We start from the raw sequence: 15,782 nt of genomic DNA on the forward strand, positions 1-15,782 counted from the left end.
CCCCGCCACTTAAAACTGTTACGTAAATTAAGTATGGTCCCTTTCCTGACAAATATTAAAAGATTTATCAATATTTTCAGGATCTTGAAGATGCTGAGAATCGCTCCTTCTATGATTCTGATAGTGATTCGTCTAGCTTGAAGAAGCCAAAATTTACTTTAGATCCAGATCATCGTTTGTTATTGAGAAATACGAAGCCTCTTTTGCAAAGTCGAAATGCTTCTGTTGTTATGTCTGTTGCTCAGTTGTATCACCATGCAGCTCCTCGAAGTGAAGTTATGGTAGCTGCGAAAGCATTAATAAGATTGTTACGCAGTCATCGCGAAGTACAAAGTATTGTTCTTCACTGTATCGCCAGTATATCAATTACTCGAAAGGTAATTTAATGTACTAGAAAATATAAATTAAAAAATAACAAACCATCAGTTCCACAGACCAGGGTGGCGGCTGGACAGGGAAACCGGGAATTTTTTAATACCGGGAAATGACAGTGAATTTATTTTTTGACCGGGAATTTTACAAATTTTTAGAAGAAAAATCTGTCCAAGTTCGACTGTAACAGTTTTTTAAAATAATTAGTTGAATTGTTATCTTTTTCAATTATGATATCATTCAGTTTACTATGCGTAATTTTTAAATAATTTACTTCCAAAATTCTCGATTTTTTCTTCTAAGCTTGCATTTATAATTTAAAGAATTTCAAATTCCAGTCTTAAAGCTTAAACAATTTGAAATGAAATCGTTCGAAGTTGAGAATTAGGGATAAAAAAAATTTTATTTTATCAACTGTCAATATTTATATTAACAGTTGATAAAATAAAAATGGTTTAAAAAGGATTTATTTATAAATCCTTTCTAAATTTAAGAATTTCCAGATATTAACGTTAAAACTTTGACTGTTTTAATTTGAAAGTCTTGGTAATTAAAAAAATATGAAGGCCCGATTGAAACTTTATAAATTGTTTTGAACATGAAAATAGCTTCATAATAAATAAAAATCCATAATAATTAAGTCTAAAATATTCAATTTTTAACTCATTCAATTTGAATTTTTTTAATTAAGGAAAAGAACAATTACTGAATATTGATCAACATTTGACTGTTCATGTAAGACGAGTAAATTAATACCAAATATTTAAAAATGGATTTTTTGACATAGAAAGCCTTAAATAGTTTTAATTTCGAACAGTTTTTAAACTTTGAACATTAAAATTTTAATTTTTCTATTTGAAAATATTGATCTTTTAAGTGAAATCCTTGAATTTTGAGGCATATAACAATTGAACACTTTTTATTTGTAGAAAAAATTTGAAATGATTTTAAATAATTTAAACAAAGCGTGTGTATCGACAACATTCAGCTGTTCGTACCGAAATTTCGGTGCAAATAGCCACAGCAGATTTTTTCAGATATTAAATAAAGAATAAAGAAACAATGATTTTTCATTTCGAATAATTATTTGAAGAGGATATTTGAAAAGGTTTTGAAAATTGTTAAAAGTGAATCTGGAATATTTTCAAGAAATTTTTGTAAATAAACAGCTTTTTTTTAAATTGTAGGGAAAATTCGATAAATATCTCTTAAAATTAATTGAATTTTTCCTATCATTTTTAGAAAATCCTATACATTTTAAAAGATTTCTTTAAAATATTCCAGATTGTCCTTTGCTAATTTTGGAAGTCTTTTTAAATCTTTTTAAATACTATTAAAATAATTATTTCAAATGAAAAATCATTTTCCATTTTCCCAGGAAACTTAATAACATGTTTTTCTTCCTTGAAAGCCTTTCGCAATTCTTGAAAAACATTTTGGTACGAATAGCTTTCTACAGATATCAATAAATATTTTCTAAAAGTTGTAAGAAAATTCGATTCATTTTAAAAGATATTTAAGTTCTTAAAGAATTTCAAAAATAATCTAAATTTGAAAAAATTTAAAACAACTTCTAGATTTCTCAATATTTTGAAATAAAATGTTAAAGTTTTCCAAGGATGTTTAAACAGTTTAAAATAAAAATAATTTAACTTCTAATTTAAGAAGTATTCAGTTTAAAAAATTAATTTTCCAATTTTTAATGTTTCCAGCTTAAAATTGTTTAAATTAATATAAGTAAAATTTTTTAAATTTTGCTGCTTGTCTGGATTTCATTTAAAATTATTCAGTTGAAAAGTGTTAGTACCTAACTTCCATTTTATATATGGAAATTATTGAGCATTTGAATATAACATTTTTTAAATTTAAATACTTTAATTTTAAATAATTTGATATTCAAGAGTTACACTGTTAAATAATTTTTTAAGTCATTTAAAGGTGTTTTGAAAAAAGTGGCAACTCATGAAAACTTCTCAAGGAATACGAATCCGGCATTCATTTTTTATTTTAACCCTCTGAGCACCTTTTATAGTGCCCCAAAAACTCCCCCATGTAATTTCAATAAGAATGTTGCGGAATATAGTCCTGAATACTACTTTTTTTCAGATTTTTTTAATAGAAACTCAGGAATCAATAAATTACAAGAGTTTTTGTATTTATTAAAATTGTTTTAACCATTTTTGTTTGCTTAAACAACTATTTTTATTGAATTTTTGCAAATTAAGCGTATTTTATGAAACCTATGGTCTATTTAATAAACTTGAAGAATGTATATTTTTGTTAAACTTGTTCGTTTAATAATTAAACAACTTATTTTTGTTTGAATCATATATTTTACTGGAAAAATGCTAGAAAATCGTATTTTCTTGTTAGTTTTTCAAAATTTTTCTAAAATTTGGCCTAAACCTTACTCTTCAAGTAATTTTGTATTATTTGAACAATTTTTACTTGCACAAAAATGTAATATAATATCGCGAAATAACATTTTCTAAATGCTTTCGCCTAATTGTTTAAAAGGAAGAGTACATTTTTCATTGTAGTCGACTATTTATTGTTATTAAATATAACCGGAAAATGACCAGAATTTTTGTTTTCGATTAAAACGGCCACCCTGAAAGACTGAAATCTAAATTTTATTTACTTATATTAATCCAATTTATAATCCAAGTATTTAATACTCTTTACAGGGAATGTTTGAACCTTTCTTGAAGTCTTTCTTTGTACGAACTTCAGATCCAACCCACATCAAGTTACTCAAATTGGATATTCTGACGAATTTAGCGACTGAAACAAGTATTAGTGTCATATTGAGGGAATTTCAAACTTACATTTCGAGTAGTGACAAGGAATTTGTCGGGGCCAGCATTCAAGCAATTGGTAGATGTGCAAGTAACATTAAAGAAGTGACCGATACTTGTCTCAATGGATTGGTGTCATTGCTTAGTAACAGAGACGGTGAGTTATTTTTTGTTCTCAGGCAATTCTTAAATTTAAAAAATGAATATTAATGCCTTAACTTCAGAAAAAATATATATTTTTGCATAATGTATATAAACAATCAAAACGTTGCATTTTTTATGAAGAGTACACATTTCTGAAGAAAAATACTAACATAATATTATTGTTTAAATATTGTAAATCTTATTTTGAACCTAATATTTTTTGTTTAACATCATCAATTCTCGATTAAAAATAATGGCATAACCTAAATTTGTTGAAATTTGTAGATATAACAATTTATTATTAAATGTGCCAATAATTTCATACGAAAAACAGTCACCTGATCAAAAATTCTTTTAAAAAATTGAATTTGGTTTAAATTATAATGATTTTTTTTTGAAAATACCAATTTTCGGTGTAAAACGCCAACGTAACCTAAAATTGTGAAAAAACCATGAATATTCTTTGAAATCTGATAGTTTTTTAATACAAATTTTAGTTTCCGACGAAAAACATGAACACAGTTAGACATAGTCCAAGATTGTAAATTTTATTATTTTAAACAAAAATCATTGGATTTAAATATAGGAAGTGTCTATTTGTACGGTCAGTTGGACGATTATATCGTGGCATAATTGGTCAAAATTTGGTCTTCCATAACCCACCATTTAACCCCTTTTAAGCTACTCCAATTAATTTGCAAGATTCTGTACCGGACGTACAAATACCCTCAGTCTTAAATGTAATGATTTTTTGTTTGAAAATACAAATTTCAAGCGAGACACACCAGTATAACCTCAAGTTGTTGAAAATGTTTCAATCTTTAATCTTTAATGTTTTTTTGTTTTATAATTCCAATTTTTGTTGCAAATCGCTAACATAACCTAAAATGGTTCAAAGTTGTAAATCTTTGTTGAAATCAGCGGGGCACTTCCACTGTACTGCTCAATGCAAAACATGTGTCACGAGAGTTGAAAACGGTCGTGCGGCGGCGCTAGTAGTAACTTTGTTCTACAAAACGTATGCAGTACCATAGGAAAAATGCATACAAATTACAAAATAAATATGAAAACCCCTTTAAAATCATTTTTTCTTCATAGTGTAGAGTCAGGTAGTAAATGAGACTTATGTACTTACGTATCATTTAATATTTAAAAAATAAATAACAAATACACAAATAAATAAAAAAAATGCCAAAAATATATATTATTATCAAATTATAAAATTTTCCAAATTTCAAATAACGACAAGATCTTTAATTAACAAAAAATAAAATCCCGAATTTAAAAATATCCGGAACTAAAATTCACCGACTTTAAGACCGACTTGTAAAATAAACGAATTATTAAATTCCTAAGAATATTTCAATTCTCGAAATTTAGAACTGCTAAACATAGTTAATTTATTATTAATTTATGAGCTATTAATAGAATTATAAATAAGACAAACAATTTAATTAATCAGTAATCAATAATTTATTAATTATTATCGGAAATTTTAAATTTCGTCAAACTTAAATTACAGCAATATAAATATTTATGAGAATTTAAAAATTCATTTATTTTATAATTCAGCAATTTTTTTCTTTCTAATGTATGATTTTTTTATTCATTTTTTCGTTATTTTGTGTGAGCCTCGGATATTCAAACACTTTTACATATAGTGATAAAGAACTAATTTTTTTGTATTGCCGTTTTAAAATATAATGCCACTATATAATAAATATAATTATTATATCTATAGATGATAGACAAGGAATATGATAAATCCTAAAATATTGTTTTCTATTACAATGAAATAACGAACCCTTAAATGTGATTTTTTTTTTAATCAATTAGACTTTGTAATGAAGCTAAAATCTTTTAAAATTTCTATGTCACTCTTAACGGAAGAACATTAAGGAATATTTTTTTATTTTTGACACTCAAATTAATCGAAAATTATTTTTCAAAGTGCTATAATAAATCCATGTTGAAATTAAATTCTGAGAATTGAGAACAAGAAAATAAGTATTATCACCTTTTTTCAATTGATGTAAATATAATTTTCATAAGATTCTTGAGAAAATTTTAAAGATTTAAAAATATTTCAGGCTTGTCAAAAAAAATCTAGAATTTTTTAACGAATTTTATTCATAATATAGGATTTTACGAAATATTATGAAAAATTAGAGTCCTTTTAAAAGATGTTTAGAACTTTTAGAAGTTAGGAAGGAATCAAGATATATTTGATACACTTTCGAAAATTCTAAATTTAAAAAAATTACCTTAAAATCTTCTAAATTTTCCTATCAATTTTAAGAAAATTTGTTTATTCTGTTGAAAACTTTCACAATTCTTTTAAGTTCTACTAAATATTTCTTGAATTTACCCACTTTTTGTTGGTTTTTATTTTGCAATCTTACCAAATGGAAACATTTTGCTTTAAAATATTCTAAACTATTTTTAGAAATTTTAGGAAATGGTTTTTTATGTTTAAAAACCTTTTTCAATTTGCTCTTAAAGTTCATTTTTCAAAATAAAAAATTATTGGAAATTTGCACACGAATATAAGAAAAATTATTTTTTCTTAATTTTGTCAGGACTTCTAAACCTTCTAATTTCTAAAAATTATTTAAATTTTTCCAGCATTTTTTATTTATTCTGCAAAACTAAAAAAATTGCCTTAAAATCTTTCCGAATAATCTTTGACTATTTCTGAAATCATTTAAAATATTTTAAAATAATCTCGTAAAATTAATTTTTCGACAATAAAAAATTATTAAGATTTTTTCTTAAGAACCTGAAAAAATGTCTTTTCATTTTCGTGAAACTTTACAAAATTCTTAAAAAATAATTAAAAAATTTTCCATGACAAATTAAATAAATTTGACAATTGACAAATTAAATAAAATGGTCCCAAAGTCTTCCATATTCTTTTAATCCATATTTAAAAATCTTTAAAACTTAAAATTATTCTTTGAAAACAAAACCGAAACCATTTCCCCTCAGATCTTTCATAATTATTAATAAGCTTCTAACTTTTTTATTCTTTGTCTTCGGGTGTTCTTTGAGTTCACTTTTATAACCTGATTTTCATACTGGAGCGATAATTAATGGAAATGATTCTATAAAAAAAACAGAAAAGCACTATTGGAAAAATCCACCCAGTCATTATCACAATAATTACATAAACAAACCATTTTCTTTATATTTTTTTAATAGTTTGTAACTGTTCAACATCACAAAAGACATGTAACAGTTAAAACAACTGGAACAAAGTTACTACTAGCGCCGCCGCATGGCCGTTTTCAACACATAGGCCATTTTCAACTCTCGGTGACAGGAGGCTGGTTGAAATCTATTCTTTTCAATTTAAAATATCAATTTCCAACAAAAATTACTAGCATATAATTGAAAATTTTATATGATTCTAAATCTTCTTCAAATGATGATTTTTGTTTTATAATATTAATTTTTGGTGTACAACGCTGACATAACCTAAAATGATTAAAAGTTATGAATTTAAAAAGTACCAGTTTCGATGAGAAACACTTATATAATCAAAAATTTTTAAATGGTTCTAAATCTTGTTATAATTATAACCTACTTCAAATTATAATGATTATCGTTTTAAATTATTCCAATTTTTTATGTAAAAAGCTAGTGCATAAGTTTAAATGGTTCAAAGTTGTGAATTTTCTTCAAATCTATAATTTTTTGTTTTTTATCAGAAATAACAATTTCCAACGAAAAATACTAATATTGTATAAAATTATTAAAAGATTCTAAATATTGTTTAAATTATGATGATTTTTTTAAATATCTTTTTTTTGTGTAAACCGCTAGCATAACCTAAAATGGTTGAAAGTTGTGAATTTTCTTTGAAATCTAATTTTAAAATTTTTTAAATATCAATTTCAAATTAAAAAGACCAACATAAACCAAAATTTTTACAAGATTCTAAATGTAGTTCAAATTAAAATGACTTTGGTTTTAAAATAGGAATTTTGATGTAAAAATCTAGTATAAATTAAAATAGGTCAAAGTTTTTAATTGTACTGGAAATATAATTTTTTGTTTTCAATAAAAAAATTTAAAAAAAAAAAAAACAATTTCCGACGAAAATACTAACATAATCCAGAATTATTAAAAGATTCTAAATCTTGTTCAAATTATGATTTTTGTTTTAAAATACTAATTTTTCGGATAAACCGCTAACCTAACATAAAATTATTAGAAAAAGTATGAACCTTTAAAATCTAATTATTCTTGTTTAAAAAACGCTAAACGGTAAAAAACCATAACAAAACCGAACTTAATTTATTTCAAAAGAATTATTTTTGTAGTCGAATAATTTGTGATTAAAACACCCATTTACGGTGTAAAACGCTATCATAACCTACAATTGTTGAAAATGGGGAAACTTGATGATAATTTTTTTCGAAAACACTTGTTTTCAGTAAATGAAATTAACGTAATACAATTTTTTATAAGTTTTAAGTTTTCTTCGAGTCTTTATGATTGTATAATAAAACATTTATATTAAAATAACATATTAAATTTACTGTAAGTCTTAATTTGACCGTGCAAGAGTATTAACTTTTTTAAATTTCCTAATAAAAGGAATTATTGCTAGATTTAATTTTTATACTGTCAAATTTCAGATATAAAACAACTTTAAGTTAGGAAAAGCCAATGAGTTTTTTAACAACAATAATTGCAAGATTTTCGAGACATGTCGTTACACCACTTTTTCCTAGATAGAATTATCTCATCATTTTATACCTTCAACATTAAATTATACTAGTTTATAAAAATAAAAAATACTTTACTTTTCAGAGGCCGTTGTAGCTGAGAGTGTTGTTGTCATAAAGAAACTCTTGCAGACACAACCGAACGAACACAAGGAAATAATTGCTCACATGGCAAAATTAATGGACTTTATCACAGTTCCACAAGCCAGGGCATCAATTTTATGGCTGTTGGGTGAATATTCGGATCGAGTGCCAAAGATTGCTCCAGATGTGCTCAGAAAGATGGCAAAAACCTTTATTAATGAACAGGATATAGTAAAGTTGCAAACCCTCAATCTTGCCGTGAAGCTCTTTTTGAATAATCCGAGTCAGACTAAATTGTTTTGCCAATACGTTTTCCAATTGGCGAAATACGACCAGAATTATGATATCAGAGACAGAGCACGTTTCCTTAGGTTTTTCATTTTTGAAGAGGAAGGAAACTCTGAGAGGAAACTGCAACAATTCGCGAAGAAAATATTCCTCTCCCCGAAGCCGGCGCCAACTTTGACATCTAGATTCAAGGAATCACAATTCCAGCTTGGAACTTTGTCACATTATTTAGATATGCCATGTGCGGGATATCGTCCTCTTCCATCGTTTCCTGAAGCGGCGCCCGATCCGGCGGTTCGTGATGTTGCAGAACCAATTATTCCGCAAACATTTACAACCCTTTATCGTGGAAAGAAGGAGAAGAAGGATAAAAAGCCAAAGGACGACTTTTACGGGGATGAAAGTAGTCCTGAGGAAGGTAAGTAGTGAATTAATGGTACTCACCATTTTTATCTGACACTAAACACATTATTTTCTTACAATTGGCTGCTGGTGCCACTATTTTTCTACTTTCTCTCGAAAATATTTCTGAACTTCTTCGCTAATTGGCTAGAAATGGCCTTAAGCTTCCAACAAGGCAGCTCAATTTTTACATTCTCATCATTTATGATTGAGAAAGTATTAGAATTGTCCGAAATTTGACAGCACAGTTTTTCAACGGATCTCCACGTTTTGAGAACCCCGGAATCCGAAAATAAAGTTTTTACGAAAGCGTCTGTCCGTCCGTTAACACGATGACTCGAAAAAATGAACGTATCGAATCGATCTTTCGCACACTTTCTTTAGGTCCGAAAAGAAAGGACAAGTTCGTTAACCAGCCATTTTGGATGTAAACTCAAAAAGTTAGAGCATTTTCAAATTTTTTTGGGACCATTTTTTTATATTTAGAAATTTTATTTATGCCTATTCATAGTACCTAGAAAGCTAAACAATTTATTCTAATGACTTTTTCGATAAAAAGAAAATTCTCAGAGTTATAACATTTATAAGATTTAAAAAATCAATCGAAAATCCAAATTTTAAGCCAAACGACGCAGGCTATGAAAAAGTCGATATAAGAAAAATATTGTTTTTTGAAAGCCGTACAAGATGATTATAACAACTTTTTGGATTTTCTTGAAAAATGGAAAATTCTAATGTTGATGTCACAAAAAATAATGAAAAGTTCCATTTTGTAGTGAAACAAATTTCTTACGAATCACTTTTTGATGGGACACGCAGTTTTGGTTTTCATTATAAAAATGACATTAAAAATAAAAAATTTGTTAAAAATGACAAAAGGTACGAAAACAAATTGAATTTATTACATTCTTATAATTTATGAGCGACAAAATATTAGAATTTTTCTAAATATGACACCACAACATTCAAATTTTGAACCAAACGACGCAAAATACAAAAAAATGGCTTTTGAAAAATCCTACAAAATGTATTTCTATTCCTATTTATCGTAAGTTATATGCAGAAAATTCCAATATTACGCCAAAAGACGCGAGATTCGAAAAAAATCTTAAAGAAGACTTGTAGGATATTTTTCTTTATTCAGAAAAAATATATGAAAAAGGGATTGTAGCTTTGAGCAACAATTGTTGCTTTGAGCAACTTAATCTTTACCCAAAAGAGATATTTTTGATAAACTTTCATTCAAGAATTCCAATTACAAAGAATAAATATCCGAGCGCGAAACGCGAGATTCAACAGACGTGCGCCCTAGGCCCGCTGAACTCAGAAGATTCTGCTTCTACCAAAAAGATGAATGCTCAACAAATTAAACACGTTTTCAACCAAACAGTTGAATTTTTAAACTAGAAAAGATCGATTCTCACCAAAAAATGTAACAGTTGATATTTAAACCAAAAAAGAATTTATTTTTAAATTAAAAATAGTTGAATATAACAAAAAAAAAGAGTTTTCAGCAAAATACTTGAATCCTCAACTAAAACAGATCACTTTTCAACCATACAATTACATTTCAACCAGAAAATTGTTTTTTTTACCAAAAAAGACGGATTGTCGACAAAATACATTTTTTTCTATCAAATAGCTGCTTTTTTGGTAGAAAATACAAATTTCCCAAAGAAATACATAATTTTTAACCAAATAGTTGAATTTTCTATAAAAAAATACAAATTTTAACAAAATAGTTTAAGGACTGGACGTTTTGTTAGTCCAAATTTTATTTGATTATTTTGATTTTGCCTTTTTTTCATTTCTGATCATTTTTCACTATACAGTAGAATTCTTAAACTAAAAAAGATCAATTAAAAAAAATGAAGTAGTTAGATTTTGATCGAGAACTAATTTTCTATTAAAAGAAAAACGGATATTCTACAAAAAAAAGTTTTATTTTGTAGCAAATAGTTGAATGTTATACAAAATTGTGTAATTGCCAAGCCAAAAAGACGAATTTTCTAAAAAACAGTTGAATTATTTCTTAATAAAAAAAGATTGAAAAAATTATAAATTAATTGAAAGATATTAGTTTTGTTGGTATACTAGTCTAAATAAAAAATGTAATTATCCAAAAAATAAACTTAAAAAAAGTCCAATTTTTAACTAAGTAGTTGAATTTGCAACCTACAATGATGAATGTTGAACGAAACATGTAATAGTTTATATTTTCACAGAAAAAGATTTCAATTAAAAATAAAAAGCAGTTGGATTTTACCAACAAAGACGAATTTTCAAGAAAGTACTTGAATCCTTGCCTAAATAGATTAATTTCCAATGAAATAGTTGCATTTTCAACCCAAAAAATTGATTTTATACCAAAAAATACGATATTTCAACAAAATAGATAAATTTTCAATGAAATAGCTCAATTTTATACCAAATTATTTAATTTTCGAATCGCAAATATGAATTTCCTTGGAAAAAAGTTACATTTTCAACCCGAAATTAAATTTCCGATAAAAAAGTTAATTTTAAACCGAAGCAGGTTAGTTTTTAATCAGACGGTAGAGTTTTCAACCAAAAAAGATGAAATTTCTACGGTTGTATTTTCAATTTGAAAAAATTTATAAGTCAAGAAACAAACAAATTGGTGAATTTTCAACATAATAAGTCAATTTTTAACCAAATAATATAATTTTTAAATAAGAAAGATGATTTCTTAACGAAAAATTTAATAATAGACTTTTCAATAAAAAATAATGAACATTCAACCAAAAATAGTTGGATTAACTTATTGGTTTTTATTAATTCAGCTCGAATGCAAGTGGAAAGATGAGAAAAAGGGGAAAGCTTGTGAAGTCTGTGATAAATAAATATGAATGTTGCTAAAATTTTTTTATTTTTTAAACATGAAAATGGTTTAGAGGTTTTATTCTCAGCTTACATATTCTTCGGGTAAATTCTATATAAAAATATGTTTTAAACCAACTGCAGAGATCGTTAAAACCTTGAAAGAATTCTTTGCTTTAAATTTGTAAATTTTAAAAAGTGAAAAAAAAAATTAATTTTCAAATATAAAAAAAAATTAGGGGCTCAGTGAAAATACTTGTTCTAAGCTCACCGAATTTCGGTGAACATAGATACGGCCTCTTGAAATATCAAGCAATATTTTAATGTTCATTTAAAATTAATGATTATAAATTAAATATACGAAACTAAACAATTAGAAACTGAATTGTTTGAAATAGAAAACCTTGAATCACTCAAATTTAAGTAGGCTAAATTTAAACTTTGAGTGTTAGAATTTTAATTGCTCCATTCAAAATTTTTTTATTTGATGTGAAAGTGTTGAATTTTTATGAAAAAAAATAACAATTGAACTGTAAACAATGAATTGAAGTTTTGAATAGATACAAAAATAATTGATTCTTTGAAAAAATTTCGAAAACTTTTTAAGAAATTATAGATTTTTGCAGATTTTGAACAATAAATTCAGAAGCTTCTTAAGAAGTTTGAAAGGTTTCAAAAGAATAAAAAAAATGTCATAAAATTCCTGGGAAAATTTGTAATGATTTTTTATTTTTTAAATTAATTTTAAGAGAATATTTGAAAAGACTTAAAACAGGTTCTGATGTATGCATCACTATTGAATAATTATTAATTTGAAATGACTTAGCATTAAAATAATTTAAACTTCAAATTTAAAAAATGTTCGGCTTACAAAATTTTCTTAATCAGTCAATATGTAATGTTTCGAAAAGATAAGATTGTTTGGAATTATATAGTTTTGGAAATTTACATTAATTTCTTTTTCAACTTAGAGCATTAAAATTGATAGCGTTGAATGATAGAAATGGTTTAAAGTTTAATTACTTTAAAAGTTTAAAATATGAGTTCCACTTTGAGTTCTTTCGTTTACAGTTTAATTTTTATTACTTGAATAACAATATTTTCAGCTGTAAGAATTCGACTTTTTCAATGTTAATGTCAGTGAAAAATGTTTTGCAACGTGGGAAATGATCAGGAATTTTTGATCGTCAGTTTAAATGGTAAAATCTTTTGGAATCTTTGTGACATTTTCCATTCCTTTTTGTTTAAGACTCGGACGAGGAACAAAGTTCGGGCACCTCGTCCAGTGGATCTTCGGATGAAGAGAGTGACTCTGAAGAGTATTCATCTGATTCAGAAAAGTTTGAAAACGCGACGGCCAAAAAGAGAACTAAGAAGAAGTCAGAAGAGTCGACCAGCGAAAGCGATAGTGAGGATTTAGAATCCTCCGAAGAATCGGAATCCGAAGAGAGTGAAGCTGAGGTAAAGAGGGTAGAAAAGGAAAAGCCATCGAAAGTGGAAACTAAGGAGAAACCGAAAAGTAATCTTGATTTGCTTTTGGACTTGGACGATGGTAAATATAATTTTTTTCTTCGCTTTACTAGCTTTTTTAAAAATTAATTTTGAATAAATCATTGTACATTGATATTTTTGTTCACAGTGATACCAATAACACCAATAATGACACCAAGTCTGGGAGGCTTCCTATCCCCGATAAATCCAATTACCTCAAACGAAATTAGAGAAGTATCAGCTTCGTACATTCCACTGAAAAAGTTTGAGTTGTTGAATAAAATTAATGGCCATGGCTTGAAAGTTGAGTATAGATTTACTCGATCACAGCATTTAGTTAGTTCCGTCATGGTGAGCATCGAGTTGTCTTTTACAAATGATAGCAAGGAGACTATTAATGATATACGAGTTGGAAATAAGGTAATTTTTAAATTCAAATATAAAATTAATATCTATATCTATCTGAAAACAAAGTGTTCTATCAAAATATCTAAAAAATTTCGAATTTATTGTTTTTGTTGAAAATCTGAGTGGCTTTTCATTACTTAAAGTTGTTTTATATCTTAAATTCGAACATTTAAAAATTGAATCTGCTAATACTTCCTTTCAATGAGAACAATCTTAGGAAAACGTATCTGAATTTCAGAAAAATTTGTGCTTTCATCTACTCTTAAAGCTTTTGGGTCTTATTAGCGTTTTGGCTTTATTTTTTTTATTATTATTTGAACAAGATTTAGTATGTTTTAGCAATTTTGAATCACGTTAGTGTTTTTTGTTGTAAATTTAAAATATTTATTTAATACAATTATTATATTTCAAAGAAGTTTATGTTGGAAATTCACACCAGTTTGTTAATTTTTCAAGATTTACAAATTTTTTAGGTAAACTGAATTTTGTCAGGGTGTCAAAAAAAGTTGTTAAAATTCATGTGACATTTTTAAAAAGGGTTTGAAAGATTTTAAAGCAAAATTTTGCAATTTTGCCATATTACATAATTTTAGAAAAAATTTGGGTAAGTTTGAGAGATTCAAAAGTTTTGAAACGATTCAAAAATAATTAAAACTTGTAAAGTTTTTCTCTAAATTTGGTAAAGTTTCACGAAAATGAAAGATATTTTTCAGGTTCATAGGAAAAATAAAAATAATTGTTTAGTTCGAAAAATTAGTCTCAGGAAATTATTTAAAAAGATTTTAGAAGACTTCAAAAATGGTCACAGAAGAAGCTGAAAAATCTTAGACAATTTTTAAATATTTGCAGAATAAATAAAAAATGCAGAAAAATTTGAATAATGATTAGAAATCAGAAGGTTTAGAATCTCTGAAAAAATAAAAAAAGAATTTCCCTTATATTCGTGTGAAAGTTTTAAATAATTTTTTATTTTGAACAATGAACTATATGAGAAAATTTAAAAAGGTTATTAAACATAACAAACGGGTTTTCTAAAATTTCTAAAAACAGTTTAGAAGATTTTACAGTAAAATGTTTCAATTTGGTAAGATTGCAAAATAAAAACGAACAAAAAAACGGGTAAATTCAAGAAATATTTAGTAGAACTGAAAATAATTTCGAAAGTTTTCAAGAGAATAAACAAATTTTCTTTAAATTGCTAGGAAAATTTAGAAGATAGTAAGATAATTTTTCAAAATTTGGAATTGTATTTGAAAATATTGAGGAAAATTCGTATCAGTTAGAAATATTTTCAGGAATTTAAGACATTTTAAATAGATTGCAAATATTTGAAAACTCTGAAACATTTTAGAAAATTTATCAGATATTTCCCTATTCCTTCCCAACTTCTAAAAGTTCTAAACATCTTTTAAAAGGACTGGAATTTCTCATAATATTTTGTAAAATCCTATATAATAAAACAAGTTCTGTAAAATTTTCTAGATTCTTTTCCGACACCCCTGAAATATTTAAAAATCTTCTAAATTTTCTCAAGAATCTTATGAAAATTATATTTCCATAAATTTAAAAACAAGATGATAATGCTTATGTTCTTGTTCTCATTTCTCAGAATTTAATTTCAACATGGATTTATTATAGCCCTTCGAAAAATAATTTTCGATTAATTTAATACAAATTGAATTTAATTTATTATTTTATTTAATTAAAAATATTTTAGCTTTGTTACAAAGTCTAATTGATTAAAAAGTATCACATTTAAGAGTTGGAAAAAAGAATAACTAAATCATAAACTAGCAACAACAAACAATTGAAGCCTCGGCTGAAATAACGTTGTATCAACACATATTTTGTATCCATGGAGTTCTATGTATATAAGTTTTTCTTTTTACTGTCTCTCTATTCCGCGGAAGCACGGTGATCGAAAATTCGACAATGGAATTGGGAAAGAAATGTCAAAATAGTGAAGGTTATATACTTCGAAAATGTACCTTTCTATAATTCTAACATTAAAGTTTTGAACAAAGGTAAAAAAAGAAAATTAAATTTATTAGAATGACACGCAGGAAGAAATAAAAGGCTAAAGAGTCTGGGGTAAAACGTCAAGAATCGGTAACAGCAAATATAATACGAGGGTGGATTGATAAGTTTCCGGCCTGACCAAGAAAAACAACGTTTTTAAGAATTTTTTTTTTTTTATTTCTCAACATAATCTCCTCCAAGG

At 26.2% G+C, this 15,782-nt stretch overlaps 1 protein-coding gene across 1 annotated transcript in view; it reads left to right on the forward strand.

Annotated features, from left to right (window-relative positions):
* Window positions 1-15,782, forward strand: part of LOC117177900 (AP-3 complex subunit beta-2) — a 36,243-nt gene that overhangs the window by 7,938 nt on the left and 12,523 nt on the right. The window contains exons 4-8 of the mRNA XM_033368975.1: window positions 81-377; window positions 3,060-3,327; window positions 8,133-8,837; window positions 12,912-13,214; window positions 13,302-13,573. Coding sequence (XP_033224866.1) covers window positions 81-377; window positions 3,060-3,327; window positions 8,133-8,837; window positions 12,912-13,214; window positions 13,302-13,573 — 1,845 coding nt within the window. The remainder of the gene's footprint in view (window positions 1-80; window positions 378-3,059; window positions 3,328-8,132; window positions 8,838-12,911; window positions 13,215-13,301; window positions 13,574-15,782) is intronic.

Source organism: Belonocnema kinseyi, chromosome 8, assembly GCF_010883055.1.
Source record: "Belonocnema kinseyi isolate 2016_QV_RU_SX_M_011 chromosome 8, B_treatae_v1, whole genome shotgun sequence".
Taxonomy (NCBI): Eukaryota; Metazoa; Arthropoda; class Insecta; order Hymenoptera; family Cynipidae; genus Belonocnema; species Belonocnema kinseyi.